This window comes from Camellia sinensis, chromosome 3, assembly GCF_055761805.1.
Source record: "Camellia sinensis isolate YWXY chromosome 3, ASM5576180v1, whole genome shotgun sequence".
NCBI classification, from domain to species: Eukaryota; Viridiplantae; Streptophyta; class Magnoliopsida; order Ericales; family Theaceae; genus Camellia; species Camellia sinensis.
In genome coordinates, this window is record NC_138963.1 from 31256613 (window position 1) to 31275290 (window position 18678).

The window sequence follows — 18678 nt, forward strand, 5'->3', positions numbered from 1 at the left end:
TTAGCTATTTTAGTATCCTATTTTAATTTTTGCCTATTTTAGTAGGTTAAAATTTTTGTGTTTGGGAAGATTGTTAGATTTTTTTTAATTGGATGTGATGTTTGTGAGAGAAACAGTGAAATGATTATGGGTTTGATATGACATTTTGTCTTATTAACTATTTTAACCTATTTTGTCTTTTTGTGAATTTTAGCCTAAAATAAGCTAAAATAGCCCTTGCCATACCAGGCCTAAGTTTAAATTTGATGAAATAGATTCATTTTTCTGCTCCAATGTTGGCATCAAACCTATATTAAATGAGGAAAAAATTAAAAGTTTCATCTAATGAAAAGAACCACTCATTTTTCATAAAATTTAAATTGTTATTGTTGGGTGGACATCCAGTGTTGGGCTGTACATCCTCCCGGATGTTCTCCCAATAACAACTTTGACAATTTTTTTTGATTCATGTCCGGACAATCTCCAAGACATTTGTCATGACATCCTATTGGATAATGGAGAATATAGAAAAATCTGATAAAAATTATAATTTAAGATTAGAATAAGTGGTATCAAATCAAAATTTTATCAAATTTTTATTCAAATTTAATAAAATTTTTAATTCAACGTTAGAGATGCTCTTGATTTACACTATTGCCATATCCATGGTTGGAAAATGTATGTTTGGTTTGCATTTGAGAGATGAGTTTTAGAAAAAATTTCTAAAAAATTATTTGGTTTGAGTTTTTCTCAAAAAAATTTCAAAATCACTTTCTCCCTCTTACACATCAATCAATCATTTTTTCTCTCTCCTCTTTCATTCTCAATCACTCTTTCTCTCACATACATTTACTCAAATTCTCTCAAAATATCAAATCATTCCAAACTTTCAAAAAAATAACTCTCCCAAAATATACAACCAAACAAACCAAAAAATTTTTTAAACTCTCTCTTCAAAATTTTTTTCAAAAACAATTCTCCCCAAAACAAACCAAACAAGCCCGTAATTTTTTAATTATACCGGGGAGGCAGTATAATTTATTCAACCCAATTTGCAGGTATAAAATGCTCCAGCCTCCACTCTCTGCAGATAGAGAGAGATCGGGGAGAGAGAAAATGGCAGTACCGAGGCGCAATGGACTGAGGGAAGAAGACGAAGAAGACGAAGCTCTCTTCGAAGAAGACGACGGTTTGGTTCTTCTACCCGAGTCCGACACCCCTCCCCACCTCCGTGACCTCGCCGCCGCCGCCGAGCTCGGCGACCTCGCCGCCCTCCGCCGGGCCCTAGGTATACACGCACACGTATATTATCGTGTGTAATTGGTTTTATCTTTCTCTCTCTCTCTACTGATGTCAATTTTGATGTTATTCTTGTCACCTGTTTAAAAATTTCAAAATAAAAAACTAGGGTTTAACAATATTGGTTTAAAGTTATTGATTTTAAGGGAAGATCTAGCTGATTTGATTATGAATGATAGTTCTATTATTAGTAGTAAAAATGACCCGTTTAGTTTTTGGCACTTTAGAATTCTTGGAATCTATGATTTGATTAATGGTTTTTTTATGCTGTGTATTTGCTGTAGTTAAATGCATTGACCTTGATTGGAATTTGGCTATTTTAGTTAGCTTTTTGACTATCAACAATGCTAGACGGCCACAATTTTTGTGGGCACAATGGCTCAAAACTGTCAAAACGACGTCGTTTTAGGTGCAAAACATGCCAAAACGATATCGTTTTGGCAGTTTTGAGCCATTGTTTTGATTATTTTACTTTAACTAAAATAGTTGTGTTTTGGGAAGGTAGGGTGGTTTTGGATGTTTTAAATAAGCGTCATAGTTGTCAAATCGGGATTCGTATCGTGAATCGAAATGGCCTCGTACCGAATCGCGAATCGAATCGAATCGTGAATCGTAAAGATTCGGTCACTTTTTTAAAATTACTTAAAAACATATATCTACACATTTAAATGTTAAATATATCTTATGAATATAAAATATTTAGACTTAAATCAACAAAAATGTTATTTTGAAGGATAATCACGTAATTTAATAGGTAAGAAGTTAACAAAGATTCCTATGTAAAATCACCATCTTACCTTCCTTTTTTTTTTTTTTATAGATATTTTTTATCAACCATTCTTAATAAAGATAATAACCAAATAGACAAACTATTAATTTCTAAAGTAACAATAATTAACAACGATATTGATATTTGGACAATAAGCACATATACTTTTCTAAGTAAGAGTACGCAAATAATAAGAAAGAATTATTTAGGATATTTTATTTTAAAGCCTAAAACATTTTAAAAGGTATAACTGACCTCACACATGTAATATTCAATTTAATGAAATAGTAATAGATAATTCATAGTGTAACTTTAATCTTAAACATCTTTAGAAGATATATTACAATTTTTTGAAGGGAAAAAAAAAAGAAGAAATGTTAAAAATATGTTAGGTCTGACTGAATCTGATTGGATCCTATAAAAAACTCCATGATCACTAAAATAACAACAAATCATATATATATGTTGGTTATTTTGGTATTAAATGCTATTAGAAGGTGTATTATGTTATTTTCACTAAAAAGATGGAAAAAATGAGTCGAAAATATGTCGAACATAATAATTTCAAAAATTGCATGAATCGTAAAAAGTGAATCGAATCGTGAATCGATTGTGAATCGTGCGATTCACTAGAGATTCACTTCCAAAATAGATTCACTCATAGATTCGTATCGATTTTGCAAAAATTGTGTATCGAATCGTGAATCGAATCGCGAATCGTAAGATTCTGATAACAGAGATAAGCGTACTTTTTGACTTTATATATATATATATATATAAGGTGTAGAAAAGTAGAGAAAGTGGGACTTAAGGCTTAGTTTGGTTTGGTCATAAAAGGTGTAGAAAAGTAGAGAAAGTGGCTATAAAGTAGAGAGGAAATGTTGATAGATGTTGATTGATATGACCTAAATAAGTATATGTATGTAAAAAAAAGTGCACTTTTTTAGTGTATACCAAACACCTACTTTGTCTTTTTTGTTTTTAGTTGATTTGATGGTTGTGAGAGAAAAATTAAAATGATTATAGATTGGATGAGACCAGTGTTATTAACGGCAATAGGCGCACCAAGGCGCCAAGGTCTTCTGGGGTCTAGGCTCAAGGCGCAAGGTGAGGCGTAGGCTTCACCAAAGTAAGGCGCATGTTGTACGGAAAAAAATATAATTTAATATAAATAAATAATTTAGGGTTAGACATAAACAAAATGAAATGTTAAACATTTTAGTGTTTTTGGGAGATTAGAAATTAGGGCTATTTTTTCTTATATCATTGATTTGGGGTTGAATGCCTAATGTATTGACATCTGTAATAAGAGTAAGTATCTTCTATAGCTACATCATATTAAATCAATAGTTAGATTTCAAACAAAACTAATTAAAGTAACAATAAAAAAAGCCCTCAAGATGCAAGCCTTGAGTCAATCAGGTGCCTTATCATAGTCGTTTGGCCTGGAACACTACAAGGCTCAAACCTTGGGCTTGGACAAGACTTGGGCCTAGGCACATGCCTAGGCGTGCCTTATTGAAGTCGCTTGGCCTGGAACACAACAAGGCGCAAACCTTGGGCCTGGATGAGACTTGGGCCTAGGTGCATGCCTAGGCGCGCCTTTAATAACACTGGATGAGATATTTTGTTTTGTTGACTATTTTAGCCTATTTTATCTTTTAGTGAGTTATTTTAGCCCAACCCTTTTCCCAAATAAGGCCTAATTGTGATGTGAGGATACTATGAATAAAAAGGATTTTTTTGATAAATAAATTGTGTTCTTAGTTGTAGCCTTCAATTAGGATGGTAGTCTATTGCAACAACCATAATTTATGAGAACACATAGCAGTTGAAGCGAGTCGTTTTTGGTGGTGGTAGCACAAATATTGGGACAATTCATGTATGGTACTGAGTCATTATGCCATCGATCTATTTGCAATGTGTAATTACAAAAGTATGGATTTGGGGGTTTTGTTTTGTTGAGTTGAGAGATGGAGAAGAATTTTTTGCAAAATAAGGACCTTGTAAGAGCAGAGAGTTACAAAGCCCTCGTTGCATATGAATACCATGGCTTCCTAGTGGAAAGGCGAGAGAACTCATAGGAAGGGCTTATGGTGCTATTGATGGACTTCATTTGTGAAGATGGGGAGAGAGTCATCCTCAAATCATAATGAGCATCTTACCTTGTTCAACCTGAAAATTATTTGCCTTCCTTTTGTAAATGAAAGAGATGATGTACTCATTGCTTTTCTTATATCTTATAAGGTTTTTGATGAGAATATCATGGGATGTACACTTTTGTTAAGTTGAAAAATAACTAGTATTTAAATTCTGTACATGTACACTTATATCTAGGGATCTTTGGTGAGACCCAACATGATTTAAATTTTAAACATGTACACTTTTTGGGACTAGTGATACAGTGAGTGGTTTTGTGGGTGATACAATTTAAATTTAAATTGAATGGTTTTGTGGGTGATACAGTGAATGGTAAGACTAGTGAAACAATTTAAATTTTAGCCCAACATGCACATAAAGTTCTCCAACATTCTAATGAACATTATCCACTTGCAATCATATCAAATATGCATAAGAACAATTAGGGTCCGTTTGGATGGATATGGATTTCAAATCAAGGGATTTGACCTTAATAATTAAGGACAATAACTCAAACTTAGATATGATAATTTACTTATGAATTTCAAAATTGAGTTAAATAGCTTTATCATAATGAGTTTGAAATAACCACATAAAAGTAGTTATTTGAAATCATGCTAAGAATACTCTTCTACAAAGGATCCTACCAAAATATATATCTTCCATGTCAACGTGTCTTCTTCCATTGTTTTTCTATTCATTTAACCTCGAATCCCTTGATTTGAAATCCACATATATCCAAATGGACCCTTAATGACATTTGTTGGAACCCTATATCAAACTCTCGAATTTGTTGGTTTATAAGGTTATATAAGGGGGCACTAACCTGTGACTAGGTTTTTTAGAGTTGCATTTTTGGTACTTTGGATAAAGGTCCAATTCTGGCATTCATGTCCATTAATTGCTGACTTCCGTTTTATTTTGTTAATTCTACTTGTGGACTTGACCAGGTGTTGCAAAGACGATATGATTCTATCATATAATTGGATATGTGCTTTTATTATTTTGGTGATTTGTTGTACTCAAATTTGATGGCATTATATTAACATTTTATTTGATGGTGTGATTCTTCCCCTCTTTTGTGGACAACTACAGATAATTTGGGTGGCAGCATCGATGAACCAGTGGAAGATGGGGACACTGCCCTTCATCTTACCTGTCTCTATGGCTATCTGCCTTGTGTCCAGGTCAGTTTCCTCTTGTTGCTCTATTCTTGTAATTAACTACAACTAACATTGTTTGCAGGTTGCACCCCTTTGGTGCCTCATTTTTAATTAACTACTGCTAACATTGTTGTTGTTATCAATATTGATAAGGGCTAATTTCACTTTACCCCCTATGGTTTATTTATTCAATGTGCGGTTTGCCCCCCTGTCATTTGGAAATAAGCACATAATCCGTTTTGGTTTATGGACCAAAGTACACCGTCAGAGATAAGGGGTTGTGTTCATATCCAAATGTCAGGAGGTAAATCACACGTGGAATAAAGAACAAGGGGGTAAAGTGCATTGAGTCCCAGTATACTGACAAAAAAGCACATAGTTTACACATTGAGGTTACTTATATACGGATTCATTTTAGTCTTTTTACTTGAGTCGTTAACAGTACAAACGGTAATGCCCACAAACCATGAGGGTTTATGTGCTTATTTCCAAATGTTATGGGGTAAATTGCACATAGAGTAAACCTCAGTGAGGTAAAGTGAAAATTGGCCTATTAATAATTATGGAACAACAATCTGATAATCCCCCTTCATATATAGTTATTGTTGGAAAGAGGAGCTAGCTTGGAGGCTAAGGATGAAGACGGTGGGATTCCTCTCCATGATGCATGTGCAGGAGGTAAGCTCTAGCCCTTACCTTCCACTATCATGCTCTTCTGTATATTTGTCAATTTTGTGCCAATGACCACCTGCAGGATTTACAGAGATAGTTGAACTTCTGATCCACAGCACCAGCGATCCGGAGTGTGTGAAAAGAATTCTAGAATCAGTTGACGTGGAAGGGGATACAGTGAGTGGTTTTGTGATTGTGAATATTTTTCTCCAATTCTGTTGAAGCGTTTATATTGGACTAATGGCTTAAAACCTTGATTAAATCCATGAGTGTCCAATTGTGGAACTCAGAGATCACATGGTGGTTAGGCTGTTTATTTTGGAAAACAATGTTACCTATGTTGCTTTCTGGCAAAACTTTTATTAGTTGCTCTTGATCATCGTCTTGACTCTCTTTTCTTTTACTTCTTTCACTTACACAGCCTCTGCATCATGCGGCTAGAGGCGAACATGTGGATGTTATAAGATTGTTGCTGGCTGCTGGTGCTTCTCCTACAAAGACAAATATATATGGAAAGGTGAGCATTTGAAAGAATATTCTGCTTCTCTAATTTTTTTGATTTCTATTCTGCTCCCTAATTTACAATTTTGGCAGACCCCAAGTGAGCTAGCTGATCCAGACACGGAAGCTAGGAGAATCCTAGGAGCAGCCGCCATTGATATGCCATGCCAACAGTCTTAACTTATAATTATTGAAGATATATTGAATTTTGATTTGGTTGCGGCCATTGTTTCTGTTCACCTTTCTTATGTAATGGGTAGACATTTGTTTTATAGATGTTGATCAGTTTTTGTTATCAAACAGTTTGAGAACTTGGAGGAAGTTGGGGTTTTGCTTCACTTGAACCCCTGTTCTGCATTACTTTTATCAGTGTCCTCGCTGCTGTTAAATTGTTTGAGGCTCATAGCCATTAAGTGAAGGACATGAGAACCAACCATCGTGGTTAACCCAGTGGCCAGAACCCATGTATCTCAGTTGAAAGTCGCAGGGTTGATACCCGTGAACTTGAGCAATCCGGAGATTGTACAATGGGAGGTAGGAAACGCTGTGAAATCCGGAGATTGTACATAGGGAGGTAGGGAACGCGGTAATTGGGTTTGAGGTTTTTTCTCTTGTCCTTGTAAATAAGATTGGTCCCTAGTCCCACCATCAATTGTTGATTGTATTGCTGCTTACATTTTGTCTAGTGGCACTACCTAAAATTGGGAGGGTATTATGGTAAAATTGTCAATCATGCCAAGATTAAGGCCAAGTTTGGCATACCTCAAATAATCTATCTTTTTATCTTTTTATCTTTTTTTTATCACATTATCTCTTTACTTTTTTGCACATCTTTTCGTAAAAAGACAAAAAGTGCACTTATTTAGGTCATTCCAAACAATCCCTAAATCTACCATTTGGCGCAGAAAGTGAAATAGAGCAAATTATTATCAGGCAAACAAAAAAGAACAAATTATTCAGTGTTTGGTTTAATTTTTGGAATTTAATTTTTTGAAAATTAAATTTTTATTGTTTTATATTTTTTTGTTTTTAGTAAATATTTTTAAAATTTTAAGTTATTTTTTTATTTTTTTTATATGCACTTTACTTATTAGAAGTATCTAAAAAATAAAAAAAATTATAAAAAAATATTTTAAAAAATTAATAAATACATAAAAATATGAAAAATGTATTAAATTCTTGTAATTTCTTTTTATTTGTATTTTTTAGTATTTAGTAAATATTTTTAAGATTTTTTTTTTAATAAATGTTATATTTTGTAAATGTATTTATGTTAGGTTTATTTAAATATTAAAAAAAATAAAAATAAAAAAAATACGAAAAATAAAAAAAAATTATTTTTAAAAAAATGAATTTTAAAAAACTAAACCAAAATTATTTTTTAACAAAGAGGTCTAATATGCCCGCCTTATTATGTAGTATAAAATTTTAGAAAAAGAAATGAAATGATAAACAGCAGTAATAATCATGGAACAGTGGCACCAACTAAACAATTAGCTATACACAAATTAGGAGCAATTTGGACGAACCCAAATTTAGTAGATATAGCTATGGTTAAAATTTTATGAACACAAGTAATTATTTATAAACAATGTGTATAAAACAAAGGGGTACTTATGTATATGTCTTAATAAGTGAACTTATCATCTAATAAGTCTTATAGAAAAAATTTGTCATAAAAAAAGTCATTAATTGTAAGTTTTAGCGATAATTTATAAAAATCATAACAAAAAAATACCAATTATCAATTTTTAGCGACATATATAAAAAAATTGTCACAAAAAAAATTATTTTTAGCAATAATTTTACCAAGACTTATTTTCAATAGGACTTGATAAGAATTAAGTTCAACTATTAGGATCTATAAGTAGTTTACCTTAAAAAAATTATTACTATGCACAACTTTGGAAAAGTACAATATAAGGTTATAATTTAGAAAGCATTAGAATAAAAATAAGAGTTTGGTTTCTTTTAGAAAATGTTATAGGTCTTAAATTTTTTACCAAATAAATGACTCAATATCTTTCGTGGATGTAGGGTTCACAAAAATATAGACTCCACACCTATGTGAGACATTTAGTTATTTATTTAATAGAAAATTTGATATCTTTAACAATACCGTTTCTTTTAAGTTGTCATACCAATTTGAGAGGATATTTGGGTTTGGTAGACTTATTTTGGAATCAATTTTGGTGATCCAAATGTTCACTTTGTAAGACTCGTTAAGTATAATATTCATGCAAAAAATAAAATGATTGAATATTAGTAACTATATGTTTAAAACATATTTGTTTTAAAATAAATAAATGACAAATAATATTTTAAGAATAGCCATCTATTTTTTGCAATACAAACTTGATTCAAACATATGATTATCGATGTCTGTTCATCTTATTTTTTATATGAATATTTCACTAAGCAAATCTTAAATTAACACAAGCAACGTAAGAGAAGCCAAACCTTAAAAATAAAGGTTTTAGTTCACAAAAAATATTTTTCAGAAAATTATATATTTTTATTTTTCGTATTTTTTTTTTGTTTTCAATGAATTTTTTTAATAATTTAAATAATTTTTTTTAATTTTTAGATACACTTAATATAAATAAACTTAAAAAGTATAAGATTTGTGAAAAAAAATCTTTAAACAATTCACTAAATACCAAAAATATAAAATAAAAAAAATTACAAAAATTCAGTATATTTTTCATATTTTTGTGTATTTATTAATTTTTTAAAATATTTTTTCACAAATATTTTACTATTTAGATACATCTAAATTAGGTGCATCTAAAAAAAAAAATTACTTGACATTTTAAAAATATTCATTAAAAATATAAAAAATAAAAAAATTAATTTTCAGGAAACTAAATTCACAAAACTAAAACCAAACACACTAAGGCTAGATTTGGTATCCCTTAAAAAAGTTAAAAAGTCACTATTCTATTTAAATCATATCATCTTATTTAAGTCGTATAATCTTTCTATTATATCACTTTAAAGTTAAACTGAATCTATATTTTATAAAAAAATTAAAAAATATACTTATTTAAAACATTCCAAACAAAAGGAAATTTTGGTCATACATTCAATTAGTAGTGTGGAAGAAAGTCGCCCCGGATATTTATGTAAAAAAAAAAAAAGGTTATATAAACAAATTTCTTTCTAAATGTTTTTTTTTTTTTTTTTTTCAAAATCAACTAAACACAAATCAATGAGTGTTTTATGCATTTATTGATGTGAGTCCCTCTGTCTTTTGTCTTTATATTTAGGCCTCGTTTCACAAGTGATTTTTTAGTTAAAAAATTAATAATTCATCTCAAAAAGTTAAATTTTTTTATTTCTTTCTACTTTTTACATATGTTTTCGTAAAAAATTAAAAAATTATTCCAAACTTTATTTTTTTTACATTATATTTTAGCTTAAAAATCAAAAAAACTACTAAAAAAATTTATTTTCAAACAAGGCCTTAGGTCTCTTTTAAAAAGCTATTAAAAGTTACTTTTCAACTTTTAATCGCTAACGTCATTTTTTATATTTTTTAAAATTTTTAAAAAAGAAAATTAAAAAAATAAAGAAAACAAACTCTTAACATCTTCCTAAAAGACCATGAATTATGAAAATGCAGTAGATAATGCAAACTGTTTTGTCCATCTTTTTAGAAAATTTTTGAGGTAATCTAAACGACCGCTCGTGATCAGTCTCAGCTTCAAAACTGTGATCAAAATTTTCAAAGTAGTTTTAACAAGCTTTCCCAGTCGAGAGAGAGAGAGAGAGAGAGAGAGAGGAGGCTTCATTTGCAGATCTCAAACGGCTTGAAAATGGCAGCTGCGCCAGCAAGAGCTCGAGCCGATTACGATTACCTCATCAAGCTCCTTCTCATCGGCGACAGCGGCAAGTTATCTTCTCTCTCTCTCTCTCTCTATATATATATATATATATATTGCATATTCTTTCATGTAGTTTATATGTATTTTAATTTAGGTTTTGCTATCAAATTCATTCATGAAGATTTGATTGTCAGTTAATTTGGTTTACTCAAAAGGCTTTTTTTTTTATGCATTAATTTGACCTTTTGAACTGATTACTTTGAGTTTGTGATTTGATTTGATTGTTTAAAATGTCACTTAGGATCATGATGGTAGAGTTAGCTAAGAGAAGTATGTTTTAGTAGAGCTTGTTTAGTGCATCTTAAGAATAAACATGACTTTAGCCTAATACTACAATGGAAATGCGTCATCTTTTAAGACAATGGTATCAACCCAGAAATTAATCTCCACCACACCTTACGTGACCCCACACACTACACAAATTAATCTCCACTGCACAATCCTCCACTCAGAAAATTCTGGGTGAGTAAATCTGGGTTACCAACTTTTCCCAATGGTAATATTCATATGGCTTTTGCGGCATTCGGATTCTTCATGGTGGCATTCTTTCCTAGGTACAAACAAAAAATGTGAATCAATTTTTGATCCTGGAGTTGTTGGAAGCACCTTTTCGGGAAAGTGGTGTCAAGGAGATGAATTGATGAATTTTTTGTAGTTTACTCTTCAGGCTGCATTTTCATCATCGTGTTGTTGATGTTGTCTCTATGGCGCTATACTATGCAGAATAGAGAAAGGGACATAAGAATTAGCGATTTTCATTAGAATTAAAAGTCTATGTTGTTGATGAGTTGTTTACTCAAAGGTGGTCCAACATCTCCTCATGTGCGGGAAAAAGAGAGAAGAAAAAAGATAGCTAGTTGGAGCTAGTTAGAAAGTATTAGACAGTCATCCCTATGTGGCTGTTTAAGAGAATATGAGTCCATCTATGAAAATAAATTCATAGAAGTGGTTTTAGCAATGCCACCAAAATCCAAACACCACTATGTCTTTATTGAATGACAACAGATGGCTAATAATGTTCATCATGATTAGAGCAATATTTGGGAGAAAGAACAATGAAGGCTGCCCTACGAGCAAATATGGTGGACTAGGCTTCATTTTTTTCGATTTGTGTTTGGAAAGCTAGGATAAGGGTTAATGATGGAACACAGATTAGTATTTTGGAGGTTTGATGCCAAATTTTGGTTTAGATTCTATTGTGATAACTTGCTGGGTTTTTTGAGACGCTAGGGCTTAAAAGTAAGGTCTTAGGGTTTTAAGGTTTCAATGGACAGACTTAATATCACAGCTTGTTGATTTACAGGCTTGTTGCAACTCATTTAAATCATTCTTGTATCTTTACATCTTATCTTTGTGTTCATTCTTTCATCCATTTTGTTGTCGATTTGAATGTCAGTTTATATTCATTATGGTGAAAAGAACATCATTTATTGCTTATTTAACTGTTTTAACTAGTAAATGCTGTTATGTTTTAAGAAATAATGGGATGAGGATCTGGCAAGCAATGTTAGGTCTCTATCAAATTTTTTATTTCTACACTCTAAGCTATCCCAGTTCAAATATTTGTAAAATCTTCTGTCTCTCACACTCTCTCTCTCACACACACACAATCACACTCCCAAATTTATTTTGGCAATTATTTTTCCATATTATTAAATAGTCGAATGTTTTAACACTAAAGTTTTCCTTTGAACCCACATCAGATTATTTACACTTACCACATACCTGTGACAAAGATCCATTTTACAGCCCTCCAAGCCTTTTAACACTCATAACTACTATCATCTAAAAATGCAGGAGTTGGAAAGAGTTGCCTGCTATTGCGCTTCTCGGATGATTCATTTACAACAAGTTTTATTACCACAATTGGGTATGTATTTGAAACCATTTGGTTATAGTTTTTCATAATCTTATAAATTATAATTTTCTGCCGCTTCCTGAGTATCAACGTTTTGCCAGGATCGATTTTAAGCTTAGAACAATTGAGCTTGATGGAAAACGCATCAAGCTGCAAATATGGGATACTGCTGGCCAAGAACGTTTTCGTACAATCACAACAGGTACCTCATTCTGGGTTCGGAAGGAAATCATAAACCTGAATTTGTCACGGAGGCCTGGAATATGCACCATGAGCAGGAGTTGTAGCCTGTTTGGTGGTCTGTGGTCTGTTTGCAACTTTGTTGTATTAATCAAGATGGACCGTCTCAGTGTTTTAAAAGGTGCACGCCTAAAAGGCGCAACGAGGCACGGCTTTGCGCTGCGAACTGGTCGAGGCGAGGCGCAATACGCAAGGCGCTGCTTAGGCGCTGAGGCGAGGGCTTTTTTTCAAGGCGTGGGCTTCATGGGTTTTACCTATTTTTTTACTCCAATTGTTGATTAAATGCTTTTTATTTCTTGTTTGAACTGCAAACTAAAAACTTAGTTATTTTGAACTTTATGTGGATGATCTTAAAACTTGAGGTTTTTGGTGGATGTTAATGTGATACTTTATATCTTTTGTTGGATATTATAATTCTAATTTTTAGAAGATTAAATGTTATGTTTATCAATCATTTGAAATGGTAAAGCTTGTTTTGTTATTTTTGGAATTCTATATATATTTGTTATGTTGAAAAGTTTGCCTATTTTATAATTTTGCTTTTCTTCTACTATTCACGTCTTGCCTCGTGCATCACGCTTTAGTGTATAGGAGACCCTATCGTCTCGGTGCGCCTAGAGTCTTTTAAAACACTGGACAGTCTTCTTCTGGATGAATAGTTTATATTACTTACTATATTCAGTGATTTAATCAAGTTCAGATTGTCTCTTTATATATTTTAATTTCTTTATTCCATTCTACTTTCTCATCTTCTCTTTATTTGTTGTTTAGCTTATTACAGGGGAGCCATGGGTATATTGCTGGTCTATGACGTTACTGATGAGTCATCATTCAACAGTAACTTCTCTTATTTTCCTCTTGGTTGTTTGTTTCCTCATTAGGGTCGTCTGTTGCTTGATTTGTATCAATGAGAAAATTTAAACATGTTGCAATCCTAATGATGTGTGCTCTCGTATTTATGTAGACATAAAGAACTGGATCAAGAACATAGAGCAACATGCTTCTGATAATGTCAACAAGATACTAGTGGGTAACAAAGCTGACATGGATGAGAGCAAAAGGGTAATGTATAAACTTCCCCAGAGTAATTTCTCAAATCAGTTTACTTTTCAGATATGAGGCTCAATTGAAATTCGGTTCCATTGGCAGGCTGTTCCAACATCATGGGGCCAGGCTCTTGCTGACGAATATGGCATCAAATTTTTTGAGACTGTAAGTTAGTAGTAGAATATGTGATTCAAGAATGCACATGAGATCTGGCTAGCTTGCACAATTTTATTAGATCACACGGGCACAGTGGAACTACCTCAGTGTGTTTTTGGTTGCCTTCCCGTTTGATGGAATTTATTACTATGGGCATGCTAATATGCTATACATGTGTACATTGGCCTGGGAAATATCCAGTGCCCCTAGATTCCCTAGATCGTATCTCTTTTACATTTCACCCCGGAGATGATGCTGTGAGCTGATACTACTGAATCTCTTCCAAACAGAGTGCAAAAACAAATCTCAATGTGGAGCAGGTCTTCTTTTCTATTGCTCGAGACATAAAACAAAGACTTGCAGAGAGTGACTCCAGAGCAGAGGTACAAGTACAAGTTAGTGAATTTTCTTGAGGGTTTATAGACAGTGGTGGATCTAACATATGTCCCTTCAATGACTCGAAAATTATGTTAATCATACGATTTTTGAAATGTCTTTCAACATGGGCCTCCTAAATATTATATATATGCCCCTATTTTTTTTTTTTGGTAGCCCATCTGTTTTTTTTCTTTTTTTCAATAAAATCCCGTAGTTTACCCCTTCAATGTTTATTTTGCTATAAAATCTATAAATCACCTTAGATTGACTGAAATGATGAGTTTTTATTTTTTAGTTTTTTGAGTCAATGCTGTGAAAAATATTTTTGTTTGAATATATCTTGACTAAATTAAACCGAATCTGTCAGAATCAACCCTTGCCTTAGTTTTACCCCACTCCTCTCTGCAAAAATTCTCCTCCACTGTTTATAGATGTATATGATTTTTTAATTTTCTTTTAATGATCCTTACTCATAAGATCATGTTAGAATTTACCATTCACACTCACCTACTACACTCCACTACTCACACTCACCTACTACACTCCACTACTACACTCCACTACTCACACTCACCTACTACACTCCACTACTCCTCACCTACTACCCAAACCCTCTCCTATATAATGCCACTCTGATTTGTAATACAAAATATCAATGTATTAACACAACAATCAATAATACATAAAGTTTTACATGGTATCAGAGCTATAAGATTTAGGCCTGAATTTTTTTTTTCTCACCGGCGGGCAGCCGGCCGACAACTTTGCCTTCGCTGCCCGCTGGAATTTCTACACATAGCTTCGAGTTCTTCGCCATCAACGGCGGCAACATTTCTCCCACTCGAACACCCACAAAACCACTCCAACGACACCACGGTACCTGCTGGAGCGGTGCGACTGAAATTGGGCAACAAGGCCAATCCATATTGCTCACGAGTCTCAGGCGAGCTTGCCTTCATATCGCAGCCCGATTCGGAGCCTTCCTTGCACTGCTGTAGGAATACTTTAACCATCAGCACCTGATCTCTGTTTTCTCCCTCTTCGTGTACCCGTTGCTCCATAATAAAATTTCTGACTGGTATTATCCTCTTCATCAGCCCACAGTGAGTAGCCCCCCTTATGCACCTTCTGTCGCACCATTTTGCGTAGTTATTCCAGCAATTGGCGATTGCATATGACGATGATCTAGCCTCCAGAAACATTCACTGCATGTCTGTATATATCTATACGGAGAGAGGTAGATGAGAAGACAAGACAGTGTAGAGCATCAATGGAGTTCACGTTGCAGCAACTGAAACCCTCTGAATCCAACCACCTCAAGAATGGAACCGCATCTGCCACCGTAAACACCCTGCCTGTCGTCGAACCAGTGTGTGCTCAACGACGAAGATCCATACTATCTCTCTCTAGACTCAGAGAGTATTTGCTTCGAAACAGTGAACCCTGATCTTGGTGGCTGAATCGTTGATCACAGAATTGGCCTAGAGTATCTTCGTCCTTCTCACTGTTCAATATCTTATCATCGCCATGACTGGGTCTGCCCAGTTTATCTATGTTCAGCCTGAAGAGCTCAAATTCCAATATTGAGCTGAAAAAAACAAAGCTACAGTGATCTTAAAGTTACATCCAGAGGACACGAAAATCCATGTGGGTCTGAGGCAACAATTCAGAATACACAGGACATCTCCTTTTTCTTCCATCACATGATCCCCTTTCTTTTCTTTTCTTTTCTTTATTGTCCACTTTTGCACAAACCCATGTCCTTTTTTACTCCACTTTCTTTCTTTTATTTTATCTTTCTTTTTTCTTTAAAAAAAAAAAAAAAAAAAAAAAAAAAAAAAAAAAAAAAAAAAACAATCCATTCACAACCACCGCGGTTTCCTTCCCCCATCTTTCATTTTGATTTCAAATTTATTCTTATTATTTCTTTCTTTATTTTTCTTTCACATTTTTTTAATCTTTTTCAAATTCCATTCATACCATATAACTTTGCACATCAAACCATCTTTTATTCATCTCAGGGATCAACCTCGATCCACATTTTACACAAAAAAAAAAAAAAAAAAAAAAAAAAAAAAACAGAAAACATCACAACCACAACAGCTTTGTTTTCTTTTCTGCAGCCGGCCACCAACCGACCTCACTTCTTCGCCTATTCCGCCGGTCTTTTCTTCTTGCCTCCGTCCTGGGCGGTCCTTGACGGTGCTGCCTCCGTGCTTCCTAGGCCACCCAGCAAGTTGCCTCCTACCTGCTCCTCCACTACAGCATATGTCGGCCCTCCAAATCGGAACATCACGGTGGCCTTCCGCTTCAGCTCCTTGTTTTCTGCCCTTAGCACGCTTATCTCTGCTCGCGCATCCTTATACATGCGTTGGAGCAGAGCCAGCTGGGAGTTTAAATGCTGCACCTCATTTGTTCTACTCTGCAGCCGGTTCGACAAATTTGTGACCGCCGTCATACTTTCCACACATGCCTTCAAAGTATACTGATTGGCCTCCACATCCGACAGCACTGCCATTCTTTGCTCCACAGACCGCATCGGAAAGTTCAACGGAGCAAACTCCGGGGCGCTTGGTTGAGATTCCAGTGCCACCGCACCAGTTCTCTCTCTTGTTGACTCGTTGAGGTCGGGAAAGAGGGTGAGCAGTCCACGGGAAGACGAGGACGAGGCCATTTTCTGGGCAACAAAGTGTTACAGACTATTTTCTGGGCAACAGAGTATTACAGACTCTCTCTCAGCAACCGGAACTATCTTTCTCAGCAACACGAAGGATTTTTCAGAGGTTTCTCTCAGATTTTTCTCTGCCTCAGCCTCTGCCTTCGTCTTGGTTATATAGCCAAGGCAGACACGCGCATCGCGCGACACCAGCCGACAAACGGGCACGCAAGCCAAGGCGCCCACGTGCCTCGCCATCATGTCCGGCACACCTTTTGATGAATTGGGCACGCCTTTTGATGGCACGCCTTTTTATGGATTGGGCACGCCTTTTGATGGCACGCCTTTTGAAAAATTGGGCGCACCTTTTGAGGATGCGGTTTCTACAAGGGTCCGACAAGACTCTATAAACTGTCCCGACATTTGATACCGGTTAGCTTTTTCAAGGGTCCGACAAGACTCTGTAAACTGTCCCGACATTGATTCCGGTTAGCTCATTTATGGGTCCGACAAGACTCTGTAAACTGATCCGACATTGATTCCGGTTAGCTCTTTTATGGGTCCGACAAGACTCTGTACACTGTCTTCTACAACGGTCCGACATGACCCCATAAACTGTCTTCTACAACGGTCCGACATGACCCCATAAACTGTCTTCTACACCAACGGTCTGACACGACCATACAGTGTCTCCTATCTTTATTTTTATTTTTTGTTTTGTTCCTCTTTTCAAACTCAAGTTGGTTAGTTTCTATCCTCCTTGAGTTTGCGGGGGGCTGTTAGAATTTACCATTCACACTCACCTACTACACTCCACTACTCACACTCACCTACTACACTCCACTACTACACTCCACTACTCACACTCACCTACTACACTCCACTACTCCTCACCTACTACCCAAACCCTCTCCTATATAATGCCACTCTGATTTGTAATACAAAATATCAATGTATTAACACAACAATCAATAATACATAAAGTTTTACGATCATGTTTGTTGCTTTGTCTGTTTTTTATACGCAGCCTCCAAGCATCAAACTCAGTAAACCCGACGCAGGTAAGGGTTCAACTGCTGCTCCAGAGAAATCAGCATGCTGCGGTGCTTGAGAGCTTTTAGCAGATCATGAAGGTGCGTAGCTGTTATTCTCTTGTGCATGTGCAAATTGAAAGTTGTTTTCCAGTTAGCCATGGCAAATTGAATGCCCACCAAACAATTCTTCTTTTAAAATCCCCGGTGCTTACTTTGTCCTCAGTCTGCTGGGAAGCAGCCTGCACAAATCACAACTGGGAATGAGTTTTTGCTTGTATTGTTACCTTCTGGATACTCTCACCCTTAAGATCTATCTATCTATATATAATCTCATTTACCATATTCTGTTAGAATTGATCTTGATTTGGTTTAGTGGTAGTAGATAACAATATTCTTTGCTTTTCAAGATAATTATGAAGATTTGGGAGGTGCATAATTCTTGTACAAATCATTGTTGACTATATAGAGACAAAACAATTGCCTCTTTTGAATTTAAAGTATATGAATATGTGATCTAGGTCCCTTTTAGAAACTTGATCTTATCATGGTTTTCTTCAAAAGTGAACCAGGATATTACAATAATATTTTAGAAAACAAAAGCAAAAGTTGAAACCATCTATGAAAAAGGGACACCTTAGGTGGGGTTTTGGTTCAAATGCTTTCACCATTGATCCAGGAGATGAAATGAAGATTGGCTATTTATCTGCATTGGTGCCAACCATCCATGTCACCAACACACAATGCTTGGATTGAAATTTGAATACTGGACTTCAAGCGAAGCAGATAGATGATCCACCAATTTTTTTGCTTCTTGTCAATCTTGCAATTAGCAAATTAATAAAGATAATTTACTGCTGCATTGAAGAGTAAAACTTACCAAAGAAGAATAAAAAGCTGTAT

The 18678-nt window shown here is 34.5% G+C and overlaps 2 protein-coding genes across 2 annotated transcripts; both read left to right on the forward strand.

Moving 5' to 3' along the window:
- Positions 1-835: 835 nt before the first annotated feature.
- LOC114295443 (Ankyrin repeat family protein) lies at positions 836-6882 on the forward strand. The gene is made up of 6 exons (XM_028239673.2): positions 836-1267; positions 5282-5373; positions 5949-6027; positions 6104-6198; positions 6443-6538; positions 6616-6882. The coding sequence occupies exons 1-6, from the start codon at positions 1045-1047 to the stop codon at positions 6700-6702; spliced, it is 672 nt and encodes a 223-aa protein (XP_028095474.2). The 5' UTR covers positions 836-1044; the 3' UTR covers positions 6703-6882.
- A 1406-nt stretch (positions 6883-8288) lies between these two features.
- LOC114295440 (ras-related protein RABE1c) lies at positions 8289-18118 on the forward strand. The gene is made up of 8 exons (XM_082919447.1): positions 8289-10413; positions 12207-12279; positions 12369-12469; positions 13279-13344; positions 13472-13569; positions 13657-13719; positions 14001-14093; positions 17772-18118. The coding sequence occupies exons 1-8, from the start codon at positions 10341-10343 to the stop codon at positions 17853-17855; spliced, it is 651 nt and encodes a 216-aa protein (XP_082775573.1). The 5' UTR covers positions 8289-10340; the 3' UTR covers positions 17856-18118.
- Positions 18119-18678: the final 560 nt, after the last annotated feature.